This window comes from Engraulis encrasicolus, chromosome 4 (assembly GCF_034702125.1).
Source record: "Engraulis encrasicolus isolate BLACKSEA-1 chromosome 4, IST_EnEncr_1.0, whole genome shotgun sequence".
Taxonomy (NCBI): domain Eukaryota; kingdom Metazoa; phylum Chordata; class Actinopteri; order Clupeiformes; family Engraulidae; genus Engraulis; species Engraulis encrasicolus.
In genome coordinates this window covers 31,644,646-31,665,155 of record NC_085860.1, presented here as the reverse complement: position 1 = coordinate 31,665,155, position 20,510 = coordinate 31,644,646, and the positions used below count along the sequence as shown (strand labels likewise).

Below are 20,510 nucleotides of genomic sequence, written 5' to 3'. Positions count from 1 at the left end.
ACACACACACACACACACACACACACACACACACACACACACACACACACACACACACACACACACACACACACACACACACACACGCACACAAAACACATACAAACACACACACACACACACATACTGCTGCTGGTGTATTTAATAAAAACCTTTTTTAATTATTTATTTCTTCAAATGCTACTATTACTATGTCAGAACGCTATAAAGGACTTTTAGAAAAAGCACAACAAAATACCTCCTCTTAATGTATGTTCTCTACAAGTCTTCTGTTGTCCAGTCTTGCACTTTAAATGTCTGTATGAGCAATGTCTACGTCCATACTGTCTATGTCCATTATACTGTCTATGTCCTTACCTCGATTAGTCTATGTCTGCATGGGAGAGCAAGCACCAAACCTTTCGGAATGCCATGGCTGATGACTACTGTGGTAGAGTGGGAGTCTTTGAGTGTGACACAATGTTGCTGGTTTGATAGGTATGAGTAGAAACAGAGAAGTACTGTTCCAGATATTCCAATGAACCCAGAGAGCCACTTTAAAAGGATCAAGTGAGAGACTCGGTCAAAAGCTGCTGAGAGAACCAGGAGGATTTTGACAAGAGCATCTCTTTACTGTGGTGGGCTTTGAAGCCAGATTGTAAGGGCTCATGGTGCGACATATACTGCTGGAGGCGGGCTGCCACTGTTCTTTCCAATATTTTCCTTAGGAAAGGAAGGTTGGACATGGGGTTGTACTTGTTTGGGTCGTCAGGGTCCAGACCAGGATTTTTAACGGCAGCAGTTTTGAAGCCAGCAGGCACAACACCAGACTCCAGGGATGTATTATGCCCTACAAAGGCAAAGTGCAGTAACTACGGCAACATTGAAACTGCCTTCAAAGTTTTGTTATTTCAATTTTGACCAAATATGTAGTTACTGCATTTTTGCTTCTGTACGACAGTATTGAAGATGGATGTCATGGCATGACAGAGGGCAGGAAGACATGCTTTGACCAGGGTCGTAGTTATGAGGTCCAGGTGGCAGGATGACGGCTTGGCTTTGGACACCGGGTCAGTGGTAGTAGTACTACCCTTGTCAATGGCTCGTTCAGTGTTCCACTGGTGAAACGTTGTACATTTCATTGTATGTACCAGAGAGAGTAGATAAGAGAGAGGTTCCATTGGCCCATTGTTTCCGGGTTCTATTATTGCCAGGGGAGGGGGGAGAAATCCCCCTTTAGGCAGACTTAGGCAGACCTAAGGACTGTTCTATTCAATGCTAGGAATATTATGACACGGCCCTTTAGGCAGACCGGAACCTGGTCATGTTAGGTGCCCATAGCAACCTATTACATTCGAATATCTCTACTTAAAGAATCTCTGGTATGTACCCACAAAGCTCAACACCACGGATTTTTATTGTTGTTTTCATTTATTCATGTCAAAAGAGTTTAGATGTTAGCTACTGGACTTCTTTTAGGGGCTTTTTTTACCATTCTGGTGTGAATGTTGGTTTAATTGAGGCTTTTTTCTGAGCATTTTCTGAGTAAAACCTTCATTACCTAAAGGTGTATTGATAGTATTGATGATATTATTACATCAGTATCATTCATCGTTATTTTTTCCTGGTTCACAGGAACGTAAATTGACAGCAGTAAAATGAGTAGCAGGAATCAGCTTTCATCTTGTGGTTTTCATTTTTGTCTGAGAATATCTGTCACGACAAATCTCCCTTCATCTCCCAATGCCATGCTCTCTGTCTGCTTCCTCTCTGTCTGGTCTGACTCTCTCTCTCTCTCTCTCTCTCTCTCTCTCTCTCTCTCTCTCTCTCTCTCTCTCTCCCTCCCTCTCTCTCTCTCTTTCTCTCTCTCTCTCTCTCTCTCTCTCTCTCTCTCTCTCTCTCTCTCTCTCTCTCTCTCTCCCTCCCTCCCTCTCCCTCTGTCTCATACATAAACATGCAGAAATCATACAGGGGATAGGGAAGAGATGAAACTACAAACACATATTTTTCTATATTATAGAGTTGCCTCAGCTATACAACGACCGTGCGTAGTTCTGCAACTGTCCTGCAGAGGGCACTACAGGATGTGTAATCAGCATGGGGGGATGTGCAGAGCCAATGGGGAGGCAGGCTTTGATGTGATAGGCTCTCCCCCAGCAGAATGAGCTCTGCTCTGCTCTCCTCCATCCGCGCTCACCTCCATCAGCAACGCTCTCTCTCTCTCTCTCTCTCTCCCTCGCTCTCTCTCGCTCTCTAGCTCTCTCTCTCTCTCTCTCTGTCTCTCTATCTCTCTCTCTTTCTCTCTTCCGTCTGCCCTGCTTCCCCCACATCTCCCCTCTGGATCCTCCAGTCAGCCAGCCAGTCAGCCAGCCGCACATTTGGATTTATTCACCTCCAGAACAGGCTACTCTGCAGGCTCTGCTTCTCTACTCTTCCCTGGCTTGTATGATCCACATAAGGATTGAGTGAAAACCTGGCATCTTTTGTGTTGGACTGAACAGTGTGGTTTGGGGGTTCCGAGAGCGAAAAAAGAGTGTGTGTGTATGTGACTGTGTGTGTAAGAGAGAGAGAGATCGAGCCATGAGACGGCAGGAGAGTGCGGCGGTCCTCTGAAGCGCTGGACTGGAACCTGCCTGCTTGCTTGCTTTCACTAGCGAGGGGGGAGAAGAGGGATTCTAAGGATCGACACGGAGAGCTCGGAGGAGAGGAGAGGAGAGAGGAGAGGAGAGGAGTGGAAGGCTGCCTCTGCTTTGAAGACGGGATCTGGATGAAAGGATGTTAGGATGTCTCATTGAGGACGCTGGCGAATGAGGTGCTTTTTTTCACTGCCTGCTTTGATTTTCAACGTCATTTTTTTTAGTCACGTTTGCTGGAATAAGAGGATGCTGCTGAGGGGTTGGGATTCCTTTGTAAAGAATGGTGGCTTCATTCGACACATACCCATTGTTCTTCTTTACACCAAAGCAAGTTACTATCTTCCCCTCAGTAAGCTAATGCTGTGTGGGAACAAGATGGTGCTGGCAAAGCCAGTGGCTGATGTTCTCAGTGAGCTTAGATGGGCATCCCAAAATCAGCTCTATTGTGTGTAGAATACATGCATGAACCGGCTGTGTTTTATTTTTTTGTTTTTTATAAAAACCCTGGTTTGAACTGCCTCCACGCTTCTTTTCCCTTTCTCAAAAGAATGTCATTCATTCTCCTTGAAAGCCGGCTGTGGTTTAATTCAAGGTGCCCCTATTTTGCATTGTTTGTGGAAAAAAAAATTACTTATCGTCCTGCAGTACAGGCCAAGGTTTTTTTTTTTTTTTTGGTTGGTTGTTAATTTAATTTGATGCCCTGAAAACGCGAGGCAGATGTGCAATGGACTGCCTTTGGATGGCAGTGGGCTGCTGTGAGCATTGGGATGTGATGAGTTGATTGCGATTCACGAACCACTTGTCAAGGACAGAGCAGGGACACGGACACACTGCAAGCAAGCTCTCCCCCTTTTAACTTACTTTGTATTCCTACCAATCGCCCCTCTTCGCATACAATGTTCATTTTCTATTTGGTTATTATTTCACGGTGGATATCAGATGTGTGTCATGCATACGGCACATGTGCATTATACTAGATGTTGCAACATGTTGTATAAATGATTCACATTGTGTAGCAGCGCTGTAATATCCTCGTTATTATAATTTATTATTATCGTTGCTATTATTATCATGACTGAGAAGTTATAAGCGCATCAATTTTTTTTTTTACATTGAACCCATTGGGTGTCCGCTACATGACCACTGTAATCACAGAATCTATTTAACCTCCAGCACTTTATTGCCATACAATTTCATTGGCATGGATGAAGGCTCAGCAGGAACCCAGGTCCTATTAAGTGCCATGTCATTGAGCGGGTCAAGGAGAACCGGCTATTTTACTGCCCATGTGGCATGTGGAGTTAAGTGAAGCAAAGACAGAATGTGAGCTTGACTGATGTGTGGTGTCACTGTGATGTTTTTACCTGTAGGTGTATGCTATTGAGTGTTTTCAGTGCTTTGGGCAGAACATTATTAGTTTAGGGGGGTAAGCCGGTTTCAGATATGTGACTAATGTCATTGTTTGACAGGCCATGTTGTGCAGTTACATGTGACAAGTGATAGAAACATTCCCAAAAGAAATAGCTCCTACGATATTTTATAAAACAGCTTTAGAAATGCCATTTTGCTTGGTGCATTTCTTTTCAGAGGACCTAGCCAAGGCGGTAGGTGTTTGTTTCAAGGTGGAGGCCTGAAGGAAGTGTTGAAGGAAATCCTGCCATTGTGACACTTTGTTTGCCATACCGTAGATTTGAGTTGTTGATTCAAGATTTTACTTGATAAAAAAGCAACACTGCAACAACAGTGATTTATGAGCAAGTTGATTCCAGTGATCTGAGCTAATGAGACCATACCCATCAACACTAAAGGTTCTCTAGAAGCTAGCTGGTGTTTTGGGGTTTTTGTTGTCAAGTTGGTGGTTCAGGTGGTAGAGGTGCCGTTCGGCAATCCAAAGGTTGCAGGTTCGAGCCCCCCTCTGCCTGACCCCATCGATGTGGCCTTGAGCAAGATACTTAACCCCAAGTTGCTCCTGGTGGCAGGGTGGTATTCTGCATGGCAGCCACTGCCACCGGTGTGTGAATGTGAGTGTGAATGGGTGAATGTGAGGCATACAATGTAAAGCGCTTTAAGTGCTCGAAGGAGTGAAAAGGCGCTATATAAGTGCAGTATATTTACCATTTGGTTTTTTTGCACCCCAGTGTACCAAACAATCCTGCGTCTGCATGGGCCCAGTGACTGACAAACGTGTTGTATTAGAAAAGCCTCACTTGTTGAAACTGCCAGTTGGAACTTGCTTGCATGCTGCTGGAGAGGGAGAAGCGGGGGAACTGTTAGAGTGACTTGGTAATGAATAATGTCAGCTGTTACCTTGACAGCACTCTTGAGGTCACATGGAAATAGAGTGCCTTTTCCTCAGGCCCAGACAAAGTACTGAGCCCGAATGTGCTGAGAGAGAGAGAGAGAGAGAGAGAGAGAGAGAGAGAGAGAGAGAGAGAGAGAGAGAGAGAGAGAGAGAGAGAGAGAGAGAGAGAGAGAGGTTGTGTGGCACAGTTATTCTTTGTCAGGTCAAGGAACGACTGTCATTGCTAGCCGAAACCTCCGCTTGCACTTGGCTCTCCAAGTCAGCACCATGGAGAGAGGCAGACTGATGGAGATACAGTGCAGTATATAGTGGTGTGGACTTAATCCAAATGTGAAAAACTTTCTCACTTCTTTTGCAATTGTTTCAATACCAAAGTCTTGATTCAACCTGTTTAATTTTAAAGTCCAACTGTCCCCCATGTTCACACAATGCATCCAACGTGGTACATGGGCCAGTCAGCAAATAAGTGAAGAATAACAGATACTGGCTCGCAGGGCCGCTGACAGCTTTGGCTGGGGCCCGGAACAAAATCATATGAAAGTGCCTCCTCATTCAATACATGCAATGCAATAAGGACCCAATTCTGGGCCCCCCTTCTCCCTGGGCCTGGGACAATTGACCTCTTTGTCCCCCCCTGTCGGCTTCCTGCAGGCAGGCTCCAATTGGAAGATACACTTTACTGATTGACCACATGAATAAGCACATACCATAATAATGTCCCCACTAAGACGGACATTTGTTTTGCATCAAACAACACTGGCTGGCCTATAATGTGCTGTCTTGCTGCAATACCACAGTATCTACACAGTAAATTAATGCAGTGTTAACTCAACGCCTAGAGAGTATTCTAGGACCAAATACACTAGTCTAGAAGATGTTAAATCGACTCTCTAAGAGCTGAAATAGCCAGTTCATTTTTGACTGCTGTGTGTTGCATGGAGGAGCAGCAACTCCCCACTGACATGTTCCTCTGGCAGGCACTGCAGCTATGTGTGTGTCACTTGTGGCTGTAAATGGAGGCCCAGACTGTCTGGGGAATCAATAGTGTACTCTGATGTGACACGCAGCTTAATCAGGAGCTGCAGCCTTCATAGGGTGAATTGTGCGAATCATTACAAGCAAAATTGATTGCTTGCAAATTGGTACGTGCTTACGCAGATGATTGCCAGATGTAACCTTATGTAACGGATGGGTCTTCTGTTTTGTTGTTTTGTTATTTTTCAGGAGGTGTAGTAGACAAGGATCTCCGGCACTATCTCAACCTTCGCTTCCAGAAGGGTTCCGTGGACCACGAACTTCAGCAGATCATCCGAGACAACCTCTACCTCCGGACGGTGCCCTGTGAGTGACATTTTTCATCTGATATGCTCTTTCATGATCTCTCACGCTCTCACTGACATGAGTCTGTGTTTTGTACTGTACCTCACAACAAGGCTGCAGAATGTTGGAATGTTAAATCATGTATGCCTTGCGTTGTTTCAAAACTGCTACCAGGGTTCAGAGACCTAGAGTATGCACCAGCAGTACCATGTTGGAGTGCAATGGTGCAGTGTGCCCACGGTTTGGTACGGTTCATGGTTTTTAGGCAACAGATACAGATAGATATGGTTTATTTTTTGCTCTTGGTATTTGAAAATATGATAAAATACTAAATATAAAAAAATAAAAGCAATAATTAAATGAGTCGTATTCTGAGTGCTGATAGGCTTTTGGGGAATTCAGAAAATTATGATTGGTTGCAGGCCAAGGCAAGGCAAGGCAAGGCAAGTTTATTTATATAGCGCATTTCATACACAGGTGCAACTCAATGTGCTTCACAAAGTTAACAAATGTAAATGAAAGGAAACAGGGAAGAAAGAAGGAAATGAATTAGAGTCAAAAAGCATTTAAAAAACATTAAGATAAAACATAAGGTAAAAATAATAATAAAATAAAATAAAATGAAACAAATTAAATAAAAAATAAAAATAATAAGAATAAGTAATTTAAGCTAGGGGAAAGCATCTGAGAACAGCTTTGTCTTGAGTCTAGATTTAAAGCTATCAATAGTGGGTGCATTTTTTATGTCATCTGGAAGCTGGTTCCAAAGCTTTGAAGCATAGAAGCTAAAGGCTGCCTCTCCACACTTTGTTTTGACTTTTGGAATCACCAGCAAATTCTTCTCCGTTGACCTTAGTGACCTAGTTGGTGCATACAGCTGAAACATATCCAGTAGATATGTGGGTCCCATTCCATTTAGTGATTTAAACACAAGTAGCATAGCCTTAAAATCAATTCTGTAGCTTACTGGGAGCCAATGCAGCGATCTTAAAATTGGAGTAATGTGGTCGAACTTCCTTGTCTTTGTAAGAACCCTTGCAGCTGCGTTTTGTACAAGTTGAAGCTGTTTAATGGTTTTTTATTGGGGAGGCCAGTAAAAAGACTGTTACAGTAATCAACTTTACTAGAAATAAAGGCATGTATTAGCTTCTCCAGATCATGTTTAGACATCAGGCCCCTAAATTTAGAGACGTTTTTTTATGTGATAAAATGCAGACTTAGTAATAGCTTTCATGTGACTGTTGAAGTTTAGGTCACTGTCAATGAGGACCCCAAGATTTTTAACTGTTTCCCTTGCTTTCAGTCCCTTCGTTTCAAGGATAGTAGCAATCTTTTGTCTCTCCTCTCTTTTCCCAAATATAATTACTTCAGTTTTATCTGTGTTCAGCTGGAGGAAATTGTGAGACATCCATTTGTTAATTTGGTCCATGCAATGATAGAGTGATTCAAGGGGGGTATAGTCATTTGGGGACATAGATAAGTAGAGCTGGGTATCATCCGCATAGCTATGGTAATTTATGGAGTTATTCTCGATAATGTGTCCCAGTGGCAACATATACAGATTGAACAGTAGTGGTCCCAGAATGGAGCCCTGGGGGACCCCACAATCCAGAGACATTGGTGATGAAGTATGTCTTCCAATGGCGACAAAAAAACTTCTTTGTTGTAAGTACGATTTTAACCAGTCGATCACTATGCCCGTAAAGCCAACCCAGTGTTCCAGTCTATGTAGTAGTATAGAATGATTAACTGTATCGAAAGCAGCACTCAAATCAAGAAGTACCAAGACGGATGATTTTGCCAGCATCAGAATTCAATCTTATGTCATTCATAACTTTAATAAGAGCTGTTTCAGTGCTGTGGTAGGCACGGAAACCTGATTGAAACTTATCAAAATAGCTATTAGAGATTAGAAAAGCAGTTAATTGGTTAAAAACAATTTTCTCTATTATTTTACCCATGAATGGTAGATTGGATATGGGCCTATAGTTGTTTAGTACCAGTGCATCCAGGTTGTTCTTTTTCAGTAAGGGTTTCACAACTGCTTCTTTCAGACAGCCTGGGAATATGCCTGTTTGTAGTGAGGTGTTGATGATCTGAAGTACATCTGATGATATTAGATTTAAGATGGATTTGAAGAAGGCTGTTGGTAAAATATCTAAGTCAGATGTAGAGGAGCTAAGACTTTGTACCGTTCTATTAAGAATGTCCACATCAACTAAATGAAAATTTCTCATGAGGTTAGGATTTAACTTCACCATAGCAAGCTGGTCTGAATCTTGGGTCGGTTGCACATGTGTGAGTATGTTTGCACGTATTNTTTCAAGGTGAAGACTTCCCCTTGATCTTAAACAGCATCAATCATGGTTTTTGGTTTGTATCCATATCCATTCAGTTCACCCAGCACAGTAGGGTAAGCCCAGGATGGTTTGGATTGGATACGAATGACATTTGATACGGATTGCACCCCTAGTACAATAGCAGGTACTAGAGACTGGGGGAGTGGATTTTTGGGGGGATAGTTATCAAGCTATCCTATGAGCTGGTGCATTTCACATTGACTGGCATCAGTACTGAATCAGTGGCACTGACAAAAATATCGCTCCATTTGCATTATGTTAGTGTGGAACAATATCCCCTTTGTTGGTTCTCCATGACTTAAGATTTTGAATGTTTCTGTCACTTGAAAAAAAAAAACACCTTGCTCCTGAGAGGTTAAATGCAGTGACTGTTAAAAAGGTCTGCAGCCATTGGCCGGACATCCTGGGTTCAGAAAGTTTGTTCCAGTCAATTGAATGAACCAGCTGATCCCAATTTAGCACTCTGGTTGCCATACCCCGTCAGCCATGTTGATGAGCTAATTACTGTAAGCACCTACGTATGTTAAGAGAACAAGCAGAACAAACAAATCTGGCTGGACTTTTACTTTATCAGTTTGTCCACAACCATCCCATCAACCTGCATAAACAAGTGCGCATTTTCTCTTTAACAAACACAACACGGAGACAGTTGGCCAGACACTGAGTTACTGTGAATGGGTGAGGGTATGTCCAGTCAAAAGAAACCTGGTCTGCAGTCTTGTTAGGTCCTTCTTCACCCGCACTGGGCTCCATCCATACAGTACAGTATTCCCTCAGGTTAGCAGAGGAGGAGGAGGCTGCACGTGCAAAATAATAATGTATTTATAGGCCGCATACACCATCCATCACAACACAGCACTGCACCACACCACACATTTGTGACACCGCACCACACCACACCACACCACACCACACCACACCACACCACACCACACCACACCACCAGGGCCGCTGACAGCTTTTGCTGGGCCCGGGACAAAGTCATCTGAAAGGGTCGCCTCACCCAATACATGCAATATAATGGGACCCAATTCTGCCCCCCCTATCTCCCTGGGCCCGGGGCAACATACCCCTTTGTGCCCCTCTGTTGGCGACCCTGCACACCACACTCGTGCTGCAGACTACATGTGCATGTGGTGGTGGCCTACTCTGCCTCTGACCTTGGCGGTCTTCAGGGAAGTTTGTTTGTGGAGGACTGCTGGCATGGGGGCAAAGTCTTAAGTTGCAGTCGTACATTTGTTATGTCCTGGCTCAAAGGAACACATCCAAACAAAACTAGTGTAGGGAGGTCAGCTGAATAGGGCCAGGTGATTCATTTTAGAAAGGAAGAGGGGAAAAATGTCACAACCTGTATTAAAGTCAAATATTCTGGAATAGGTGCAAGGAGATTTACTGTATGTACGAAAACCCATACCAAATTTCTAGGGTTAAAGACGAAAGCTTTTTTCCCACACACCCTGCCAGTATGGAACTACAGGTAGTACAGAGAGTACTTGGTATTTCTTCAGTTTCATCTTACACAGTAAATGTTAAATCAAATCCTCAAGTCAAGGTGACTAACTCTAATTCACAATCATGTATACTGTACTGCACATGTCCATTCAGCTATAGTGATAAAGGCTGAAAGGTGAACAGCATGAAATTGTCAGTCTTGTCCAGTGTTTATCTGAATTATGCTTTCAGGAATTGCATTAAATGTCCCACTGGTTTTCTTAAGTCTCTGAAAGCCCAGCTGCTTTGCTAGCTACATACTGTGTTTTGTTTACTGTCCTTTGTTTCATCTGCTCCATGTGTTTTCTTCTTTCTTCTCCATTGTCTTACGGTGTTCTCCTAGTCAGCCTCCAACCTCTTCAGCATCTGAGCGTCCCTTGCCTTGCCGTGTGCAGCTAGCTAACCTTAAGTCAGTCGCTCCCCCTGTTTGCACAGTCAGTGAGCTCCAAGCCCGTCGTTTCCATAGTAACCATCATCTCCTCTCCTCTCCTCTCCTCTCCGGGCCTCTGCTTCCCCGGTTTCCCCATCCCCCCCTCCCTCCCTTCGTCACATAAAGCGCAAACACATCACAATTACCCAACAGCCGCATTAAAAATGAGCCCTTTGATTTATGTGTGCGTGCGCTGCCTCTCCTCTCTCTCCGCACCGGTGCGGTGCCGGTCATCATTACAGCGTCACAAGAACCGGCACTTTTTTTTGGAAGGGTATGCGGTGAAGAGTGGGGTGGTTGTTGGACATGGTGGGTACGGTAGAGATGGAGGGGTGGAGGGTGGGTGGCGAGGAGGGGTACCCAGGAAAAGCCTTCATGAGGCGGCCAGCAGCTGTGGCGATGTGCGTCGCCTATGGGAGCAGCTGCACATGCACACTGAGTGGGCATGGAAAGGTCATTTAAACACCGTCTCTCTCCGCTGCCGCATCCGCACCATCACTTCCACATCCTGTACCCGTTACTGCGTCGTGCTGCTGGGTATTAAACCGGTGGACTTAGTTACAATGCATTCATTTCTATGGCAACATTGTTGCAGCCTTCAGTGAATTCCTTCCTTGTATAATCGTTATGCACACTAGCCTATGCCGCTGTACCATACCGTACGTCTATTCAGTTTCATCTCTCACAGTAGCAGAGTAGCTCCTCAGTATGAAAATCCTTGCTGACCTAAATTCCAACGGTATCCAACACGCAAAGACATCATTACGATTTGTAACAATATGCATAGTGCATAATGATGGGATTGCTAAATAGGAATAGACACACACTGTTATGTGTGTCATTTTTCATCAGGAATGGTGACACTGATGGCTGATGGCTGGTGGCAGTCACATTTCCAGCAGTTGGGGTGATATCCCTTAGTTGGTTTCAGCACATTTTACTTTACTTCACTTTGTTATTTTAAAATGTAGATTTAGAATAGAGCACACTAGAAACGTGTTAAATGGGACTCTGTATGTGCTGAATTAACACAACAAAATGTACAGTATTGTCAGTTTGGGTTTATTCTTTTCTTTTTTCTTTGTCTTTTTTAAAAAATCAGCGGTATCCAACACGCAAAGACATCATTAGGATTGGCAACAATATGCATAGTGCATAATGATGGGATTGCTACTCAAGAATAGACACACACTGTACTGTAAGTGTGTGTCATTTGATGGGACGTTTTTCATCAGGAATGGTGACACTGATAGCTGATGGCTGGTGGCAGTCACATTTCCAGCAGTGGAGAGACAGCCCATCAGCCATGGCAGATGGCTTTAATTATTGAGGAGTAGTCTGCACTCTGCAGGACTGAACATTTTAAAGACTTTCATACATTCACTCAGCATTTCATGTTTTAAATAGCTGTTTTAGGGCACCATGAGACTGTGAAAGGGTTGTACCCCTGTATAGAATATAACCTGTATGATTATGTGAGGAAAGTTTAAGGCTCTGTACACTCAAAATGTTGAGAAAGTCCTCATTGAATAATTCCTGTACTATTGTACATCGCCAGGGATGAAGGAACCTGGTTAAGATGACATACTTATGGCCCAGCCGTGCCTTAGTCGGCTGGGCACTGGACTGCTACGCGGTCGACCCGGGTTCGATTCCCGACCTGAGTCATTTCCCGATGCTCCCCCCCGTCTCTCTCTCCCACTCATTTCCTGTCCCACTCTCCACTGTCCTGTTTAAATAAAGTTGAAAAAACTCGAAATATATTACAAAAAGATGACATACTTATTACACTGCTGGAATTTTGGCTCTATACTTAATTTAATAACAGCCTGGAAATGTAATTTGTGTGTTTCGTTTTTCATCTTGCTTATAGAAGGGGCTTTGTAGCCATTTACTGCAAGCATCTTAAAATTCTTCTACTGCCTATGACCATGGCTGCTAACAGGTTTGACCAGACCTGGGGCAAAATACAAAAAGACAAATACATTCAATGTAATGAGGACTCAATTCTGCAACCCCCCATACAGGGGTGGAACTTAAACTTTTTCCCCACCAGTCACTGTGGTAGGTAGATTCTAAAATCTACCAGTCACTCACAATTTTTTACCAGTCACCATTTTTACCAGTTCATATTCAAACGTTCCAAACATTGTAATGCCAAGTAAGTTCATTTTCTGATCAATACTTTTGTTTCAGAGGTCATGAATTCAGTTATTGTGATGCCAGTAACACTTTTCATTACCAATTTGATGTTGGATGCTGCGTATAATTCATCATTAACCCGTCAAGGTGACTGGTGGGTTGACATATTTCACCTGCCAAAGACCAAATTCACCCGTCATTCCATCCCTGCCCCCCTCGCTGTGCCCGTGACAACATACTCGTTTCCCCCCTCTGTCTGATGCCCTGCCTATGACTTGCTTGTTTCTATGCTGCCATAGCCTATTCCGTCTTCAGCCTGGTAGTGAGTTCTGCTTGGAGTCCATGCCACTGATATCATGAAAGCCTCAGTGGACATCGGCTCTCTTTCTCTCTCTCTCTCTCTCTCTCTCTCTCTCTCTCTCTCTCTCTCTCTCTCTCTCTCTGTCTCTCTCTCTCTCTCTTCTCTCTCTCTCTGTGCATGGCCAACCGATGCCGTCATGTGCTTCACTCACACCAGTGACTGAGGCATGATGGTGATGATGATGATGATGATAGTGCTTTTGTCTGCCTTCCGTCCGCTGGCTGCCTTTGTTGTCCACTTGTATGGCGAAGAGAGGAAGGGATGAGGATCTCCCCTGCCCCTGCTGTGATACGCCACAGCCGCAGTGACTCCGCGTGAGAGTGCAAGCGAGAGGGTGGGGGTGGTGGGGGGTGAGGGGGCTCTTCTTCCTGTGACTGTGCAAAGCCAGTCAGGCTCTGGCTCTGGCTCTGGCGCTCTTCCTCTTCCTCTTCCTCTTCCTCTTCCTCTTCCTCAGGGCTCTGAGCCGCACCGCTCGGCGCCGCACGCCTGTCACGTTCTGTCAGTCAGAAGCATGAGCACACATCAGGCCGAATTAGCATGCGCCGCTAGTCCAACAGGCTGTCGGCAGGGAGTTTGTGTGTGCGTGTGTGTGTGTACTGTGTACTGTGTACTGTGTGTCTATATGTGTGTGTTTGTGTGTGTACCTTCGTGCGTGCGTGCGTGCGTGCGTGCGTGCGTGTGCGTGTGCGTGTGCGTGTTTGTGTGTGTCTGTGTGTGTGTGTGTGTGTGTGTGTGTGTGTGTGTGTGTGTGTGTGTGTGTGTGTGTGTGTGTGTGTGTGTGTGTGTGTGTGTGTGTGTGTGTGTGTACATACTGTACGCATGCGTGTGTGTGTGCATGTGCATGTCTGTGTGTGTGTGTTATGTGTGCGGCTGTGTGCTTTTGACTGTGTTTGTGTGTATGTGAGTGTGTGACTCTGTGTGTGCATGGGTGTGTGTGAGGCTTTGAGTAGGGGGGGTGACCGTGCCACTAGCTTCTCTGCCTCGTCCTACAGTTAGCCCTGCAGGGTCATGTGAACAACAGTGGAAAGCTGTTTTTCTCTGTTTACTCGCAAATGCTAGCCAATGTTTTAATTAACATAAACATTACCACTTCCCACTACATTTTGCTTCAACCCAACCTTGGAACCCTTGGATCTCCCCATGTATTTTCTCACATAACAGAGCATCCATTGTAGTGTTTGGCGCGGGTGAAAAGACCACCACCACAACACTTTCACTCGCTATCACAACCAAGGGGCGATGTCTTGCTAAACAAGAGTGGGTTGTTCTGCATGGAGGATTAATATTCCATTATCTTCCTACACGGCAAAAGACAGCCAGTGATTAATTATTTCCCACATGTCTGTTTAATTCTTATTGCAGTTAGAATAGTTGTTTAGAGTGTTGTTTACTCAATGCGTACACAGTAAAAAAAAGCAGTGTTGATGCAACACATAGAGAGTCAATGTAACACTTTCAAGGATGTATTTGGTCCCAGACTACTCTTTAATTGTTGAATTAACTCTACTTTTTGCTTTTGCTTTTGCTATGTACGAGCCCTTAAAGTCGTATTTACGGTTGCTAGCCTCATAAATGCCCACCATTCCACCCCTAGAACAGCTTACAATTTGGTGAACAGGCTTTACTACCGTAGCACTACACTAGCATATGGGTTTCAGTCCTCGGAGGCATAACGGCGTGTTCATTGCCATTCTGGTAACAACAAATACTGTACATAACAGGGCCCTTCTCTTAACGCATTAAGAAGATTGGGGTGGTATCCCTTAGTTGGCTTCGGCATATTTTGCAGTTATTTTAAAATGTAGAATGAGAATAGGACACACTAGAACAGTCTTAAATGGGACTGTGTATGTGATGAATTCATTAATTCTTTTCTGTTTTCGTTTTCTTTTTTATGCAGTTCATGTTTTTGTCTGGCTTTGTTGTGTGTGTTATTTCCTCAAAGGCAGATTGCAGATGGTGATGTTAATGGGTGGGTTACTCTTGAAATGTCTGCCTGCATGCTTATTTGGAATCAACAAACCTTAATGAAAATACACCACGCAACGCCACCAGATTGGGATATGTCAAGGAATGTCTGCATGTTAATGGGTTCCATAATAAGCATGCAGTGTAATGTTTTAAAAAGATGCATGTAAGAGCTTGTTAACATCTTTAACATTAGCATTTACTGTATAAAAGGGCATGTAAGCAGGGGGTTGATGTGCAGAGTGTTTACACGCTCACTCAGGGGTGAACACTCCGGGGTGTCGCAGTGAGTAAACTACTTATTAAGTGATCACGGTGACGAAGAAACAATACCATGTGGCATCAGTTATTTTTAAAAAGACACTAAAAATACATTTTTGTAAAGGGTATACTGTATGTCGGCATGCCTTGGTGCACATGTTGGAGCATACGGTATGCTGTAAGTACAAATAAGTTGGATTGTGGAATATTGTTTTATGACATAAAAGCTAATATTGTTTTGTGACATACAGTAAAGGCTCTATGTTGACTTGTGGATGAAATATTTCCAGGGGTTGGTAAACTTCCCTTCCCTCCCATGTACCATCCTCGACAGCCCTGCCTCCTCTACCGCTCAAGCACACAACAACAGCATCTGTACTTCCCTCAATAGAAAGACTGCAGAGTGGAGACATTAAAAAAATGGTCCCAATTTCTATCCCGTTGCAGCACCATAGTGGCCGAGTTAAAAAAGAGGAGTAGATGATTAAGTGGCCAGATGATTTTTTTGAGTACAGGTATAAGGCTGTAGTACATACAAACTAGAACTATGGGAGATACCCAACGGAACATAAAATGCAATGCATGAGTCTGTGAGCTATCTATAGCATGGTAACAGCATGCAAAAGCTGACAGCCAGATGAAATGGTAGATCTGTAGGCCCTTCTATTCCATTTCCACATGTATGCTTTGGAACTGTTTGTAATGTCAGATGGTTAGAGTAGAGTAGAGTAGAGTAGAGTAGAGTAAAGTAGAGTAGAGTAGAGTAACTTTATAATCCCCCGGGCGAAATTAAGGTGTCATGTAGTTTACATAAATATTGAGGTGTCAAGTGCTGTATGCACTCATTCCATAAACATGTTTCATGTTGCTGTGGTGGTTGTTGACAGGCTGTTGTTCAATGTGGATTTTGTTGGTTTAACTTTCATGGAGTTCTTTCATGGAGATTGCTAGTGGTATATTACTCAGCATCTCTGCACTCTGCACACTGCGTATCAGTATTCGGGAATATAATAAAGCCTGAATCATCTCACGTTGTCGGAGCTGAACTGTCAAGACAGATAATCTCGTGGCTGCATCTCGGGAGGAGGGAATGAGCCCGGCTGTAGACATGACAGTCATATTGATTTTTCTTTTTTGACGCTGAGGCGCGTTTTGGTTCATTTCACTGAAATATGTATGATGAGTGTTTGGGAACTGCCTCCGTGCTATCGCTTCTAATAACAACGGCATCTCCGCCATTGTTTTTGATGTTGCTTGTTGTGTGGAATCCTCCAGTTTTGATGTGTATGTGAGCTGGTAATTGTGTAATTTTTTATTTTATTTTAAGCTTGGATCTCTCGTGAAGGGGGGGGGGGGGTGATAACATCTTGTTTATGGAAGTTGGGATGTATGGATATGCAGGATAGTTCTATGTGGAGGTACCTGTATACTGTATATCTATGAAAACAAAGCACAGTCAGATATTGTCTGATCAACACTTTGCAATCAAAATGGTGGGTCAACTCATCTGTGACCATTTGTTGGGATGCTGCTTTCGCATGAAAAACACTCAACCAAATACACACATTCAGTAGATTCTTCCTCCACCCCTCCTATCCTCTCTCATTACTAGTATTTTATTATTTTTACTTTTATGTGTGTGCAAATATAGTTCAATCCACTTAACATACATTTATTGTTGAAACACTTCGGTTTTTAATTTTCAGATAACTGTAAACAGCCGAAATGGGTGAGAGGTTAAATTGTTGGATCAGGGGTGAAGTGAAACAGTTGGTGGAGCGCTGGTGCCAGGCCTGGCTGTGGCCTGGGTCATTCCCCCAGCCTACCCCATCTGCCGCTCCTCCATTTGGGTCTGTATTCTCACTATCCTGTCACTCAGGCCACCAAAAGCCCAAACATATGAAAAAAACATGAAAAAAACACATTTGCCCCGATATGGCATGTTACACATAGACACTTACGATGCTCAAATGGGACAAACACACAGATGAAGTCATTGCAATACCTGGCCAAGCCTCCTTCTGACGGGGCAGGTGAAAAGAGTTGAGTCGTCAGGGTCAAATGTTCATTTCTCCTCACTTACAACTTGGTGGGTGGATGGAGTGAATGACCAGCACTCTCCATGTTGGCTTAAGTGCTATGACTGAGTCTATTAGCCTAGTAAACCAAACCCTACTGGCAGAATTGGGTTTTTTTGCCTGCCTGGTAGGTCTAGCCTTGCACCATAGACGATAATTACAGCTGGGCCATGAGTCTGGCCTATCTGTCCTATAAGTACAACGCTCTGTTTAGAGTCATTGTAATGGGTGCATCATAGTGACTTTGCCTATGGTGTGAGCCCAGGCTGTACATTTCATGTTATAGTCTGGCTTGTCAGGTCATGAGTGTTTCCTACATCTGTAAAGCTATCTCTCCTCTGTTTGCCACATGGTTTTCAAACACATTTTATCAAGGATTTTCTATGATGAACTCACATTATGTGAAGACTCACATTCACAATCAAGCTCAGAATTTCCTTTTGGGGGTGCATTATTTAACTTTGAGTGAGATACAATGTACGTGTCCACAACCAAATGTGTACGTATGATTTAGTTTCATTGATTCTCCCAGAACTAGAACTCATTACTGAAATAACTCATTGGTGAAACAAACTATGAATGACTTTGGACATTTCTCTGTTTCAAAATAATAGGAGCACAATATAATCTAATATAATATAATGTATGCCTTATACGTATATGCCTAATATTGCAATGCAGTCTAAAGCAAAACAGTTAAACCAAATGGAAAATATATAAAAGTGTTGTTTTCAAATGAAATGAAAGAAGCACGATCCAGGATCAACAGCATTTAAACAGAATTTATAGGCTGTAAATGAAGTCTTAAATTTTGACTATTGTTGTCAGTGTAATCAATAAATTCAATTTAACACCTTTCTCTCTCATCCTCCCTGGCAATGCACCAGGAGCACCACTCAAAGATTAGTGGCTGTAAAGTTCTAACATATAACCCCGTTAAATAGCGAGGCTTATCTGAGGAGCCGAGCTATGATCTGCTCGCTAAGACGCAGCTCTTTTTTTGGGTGCATGTGGCTGGCAGGGAAAGAGAGAGAGAGAGAGAGAGAGAGAGAGAGAGAGAGAGAGAGAGAGAGAGAGAGAGAGAGAGAGAGAGAGAGAGAGAGAGAGAGAGAGAGATGTGGAGAGAGAGAGAGAGAAACAGCGAGAAATAGAGAGATAAATACAGAGATGTAAAGAGAGGGAGAGAGAGAGATGTACCCCACGCTAGCTGACAGTATAAAGCTCTTTAATAGCCTCTCCATCTAAAAAGACCACATGCTCTCTCTCTCTCTCTCTCTCTCTCTCTCTCTCTCTCTCTCTCTCTCTCTCTCTCTCTCTCTCTCTCTCTCTCTCTCTCTCTCTCTCTCTCTCTCTCTCTCCCTCTCTCTCTCTCCCCCCCTTTCTCTGCTCTCGTGCCTCTGCTTGTCTCCTTGTGCCCTGACGTCATGGTGATCTATGAGGAATCTTATCCTACAAGACAGCCAGAAATCCTCTCCAACGGCGCTATGCTCAGCGCTCAGCCTGGAGTCGTAGGCAGCTTCTCCTTGTAGAAAATAAAAATCTGTCTGTGGTGTTTTGTTGGCACTTAACTCGTCATTTTTGCTGTGAGTCTACATATACAAATGTATACCATTTGGCTGATCTTTAACCCATCTTTTCTTAAACTTCTCTTTTATTTTGTTCGACATATGCAGTCATACATTATAAACACAGCATAAGCAAAGTAAGTATATATCCCCAGGTATAAGTGCATGAATGTTCCAATATTAGATTAACCCACAACCCAGAGACACCAACGACAATGCCTTACAAATTGACACGGCTAATAATATGTATGTCACAGTGACAAATAAATCTTGAGAATGACAATGAACTACAACTGCAACATCATGGTGTAAGGACACTGTGCTATATAAGGCTTGCTGAAAGTGTCACCTACACTGTCATTATCAAATGAATGGCGGTCTCACCTCCAAGCTGGCATAGTATTGGCAGGGGCAGCTTGGCTGTTTACTCCAATTGGGGAGTTGTAATTTTATATAGGCTCTTGCGTCCCTCAAGGTTGGTGTGACTATGGGCTGGGGAAGAGCCGGCCGACTCTCTCCACTGTCCTTGTGTGTCAGACGGGGACAGAGGCTAATAAAATCAGGTGTCCTAGTGCAGCAGACACAGACGCAGACACAGGAGGCATAGCAACGCAGAGTTAGCAGCAGCCACCATCAATTTTATTTTGTCTTCTATAATATAACAGCAAGCATGTAGAGGTTTTTTTTATCAGTTAAAGGGGTGTAAATATGGTGTATTTGAGTAGCACATTTGGTTTTAAATAAAGCTAATGGTATTATTCCCATTTCTTCATATACTGTAATGAAGACTTTATTGTTGGTCGTAATAAATATGCAGGAAAATCTTTCTGCAGAAGGAAAGAGCCATTTTTGAGCCATTTTCGAGCTATTAAGACATAATGATATAAAAAGCTCATACAATTTGCTGCATTTTGCGAATTTACGTTGTGCATTTGAGGTAACATACTTCAGGCACACTCGACGGATCGTGTCTAGAATATGTCGTCTCTGGGCTTTGTAGTGTAAATGAGTGTGTGATTGTGTACTGTCATGGAGGATGAAAATGGATGGCTGAGTCACTTGAAGGAGAATCAGAGAGAGTGCTGGAGTTGTGTGTTACACAGAGACTGTAAAAACATGCAGTGTTAATTCATCCCTACTCTGTGAACATAGGGTCCCATTCAATTTTAGTGTTAAATTCAAGTCTCGGAGTGTTGACTTAACACTGAGAAGCCATATATGCTCTAAGCAGTGTTCAATTCAACTCTCTAAACGTTTATTCAACGCTCAAAGAGCATGAGACACTCTCACGCTGTCTCTCACCAGTAGAGACTTTAGAGACAGCACACTGAACATGACCAAAGGCCACAACTGAAATAACATGATTACCGTAATTGGAAAGAACAACAGACCATTTTTTTTCCCCATAAAAATAAAAAAGTGTTTCTTTCAACGAAATGAGCTGGTAGTGTGAATATCAAGTATAAAACGATAGAAAAAGGTAGGATAAAGGACAAAAACAAGGTTTTTTATATTGTAAGAGAGAGGAGCAGCTAATTTCATCATTAATTAATTAATTAATTCATTCATTCATTTCAGTTGGCCTATGTCCTTTATATGCATTCATCTGTGGTACCC

General features: G+C 43.3%; 1 protein-coding gene across 1 annotated transcript in view; it reads left to right on the top strand.

Moving 5' to 3' along the window:
- Positions 1-20,510, top strand: part of magi2b (membrane associated guanylate kinase, WW and PDZ domain containing 2b) — a 110,603-nt gene that overhangs the window by 23,919 nt on the left and 66,174 nt on the right. The window contains exon 2 of the mRNA XM_063197193.1: positions 6,142-6,258. Within this exon, the coding sequence (XP_063053263.1) occupies positions 6,142-6,258 (117 nt within the window). The remainder of the gene's footprint in view (positions 1-6,141; positions 6,259-20,510) is intronic.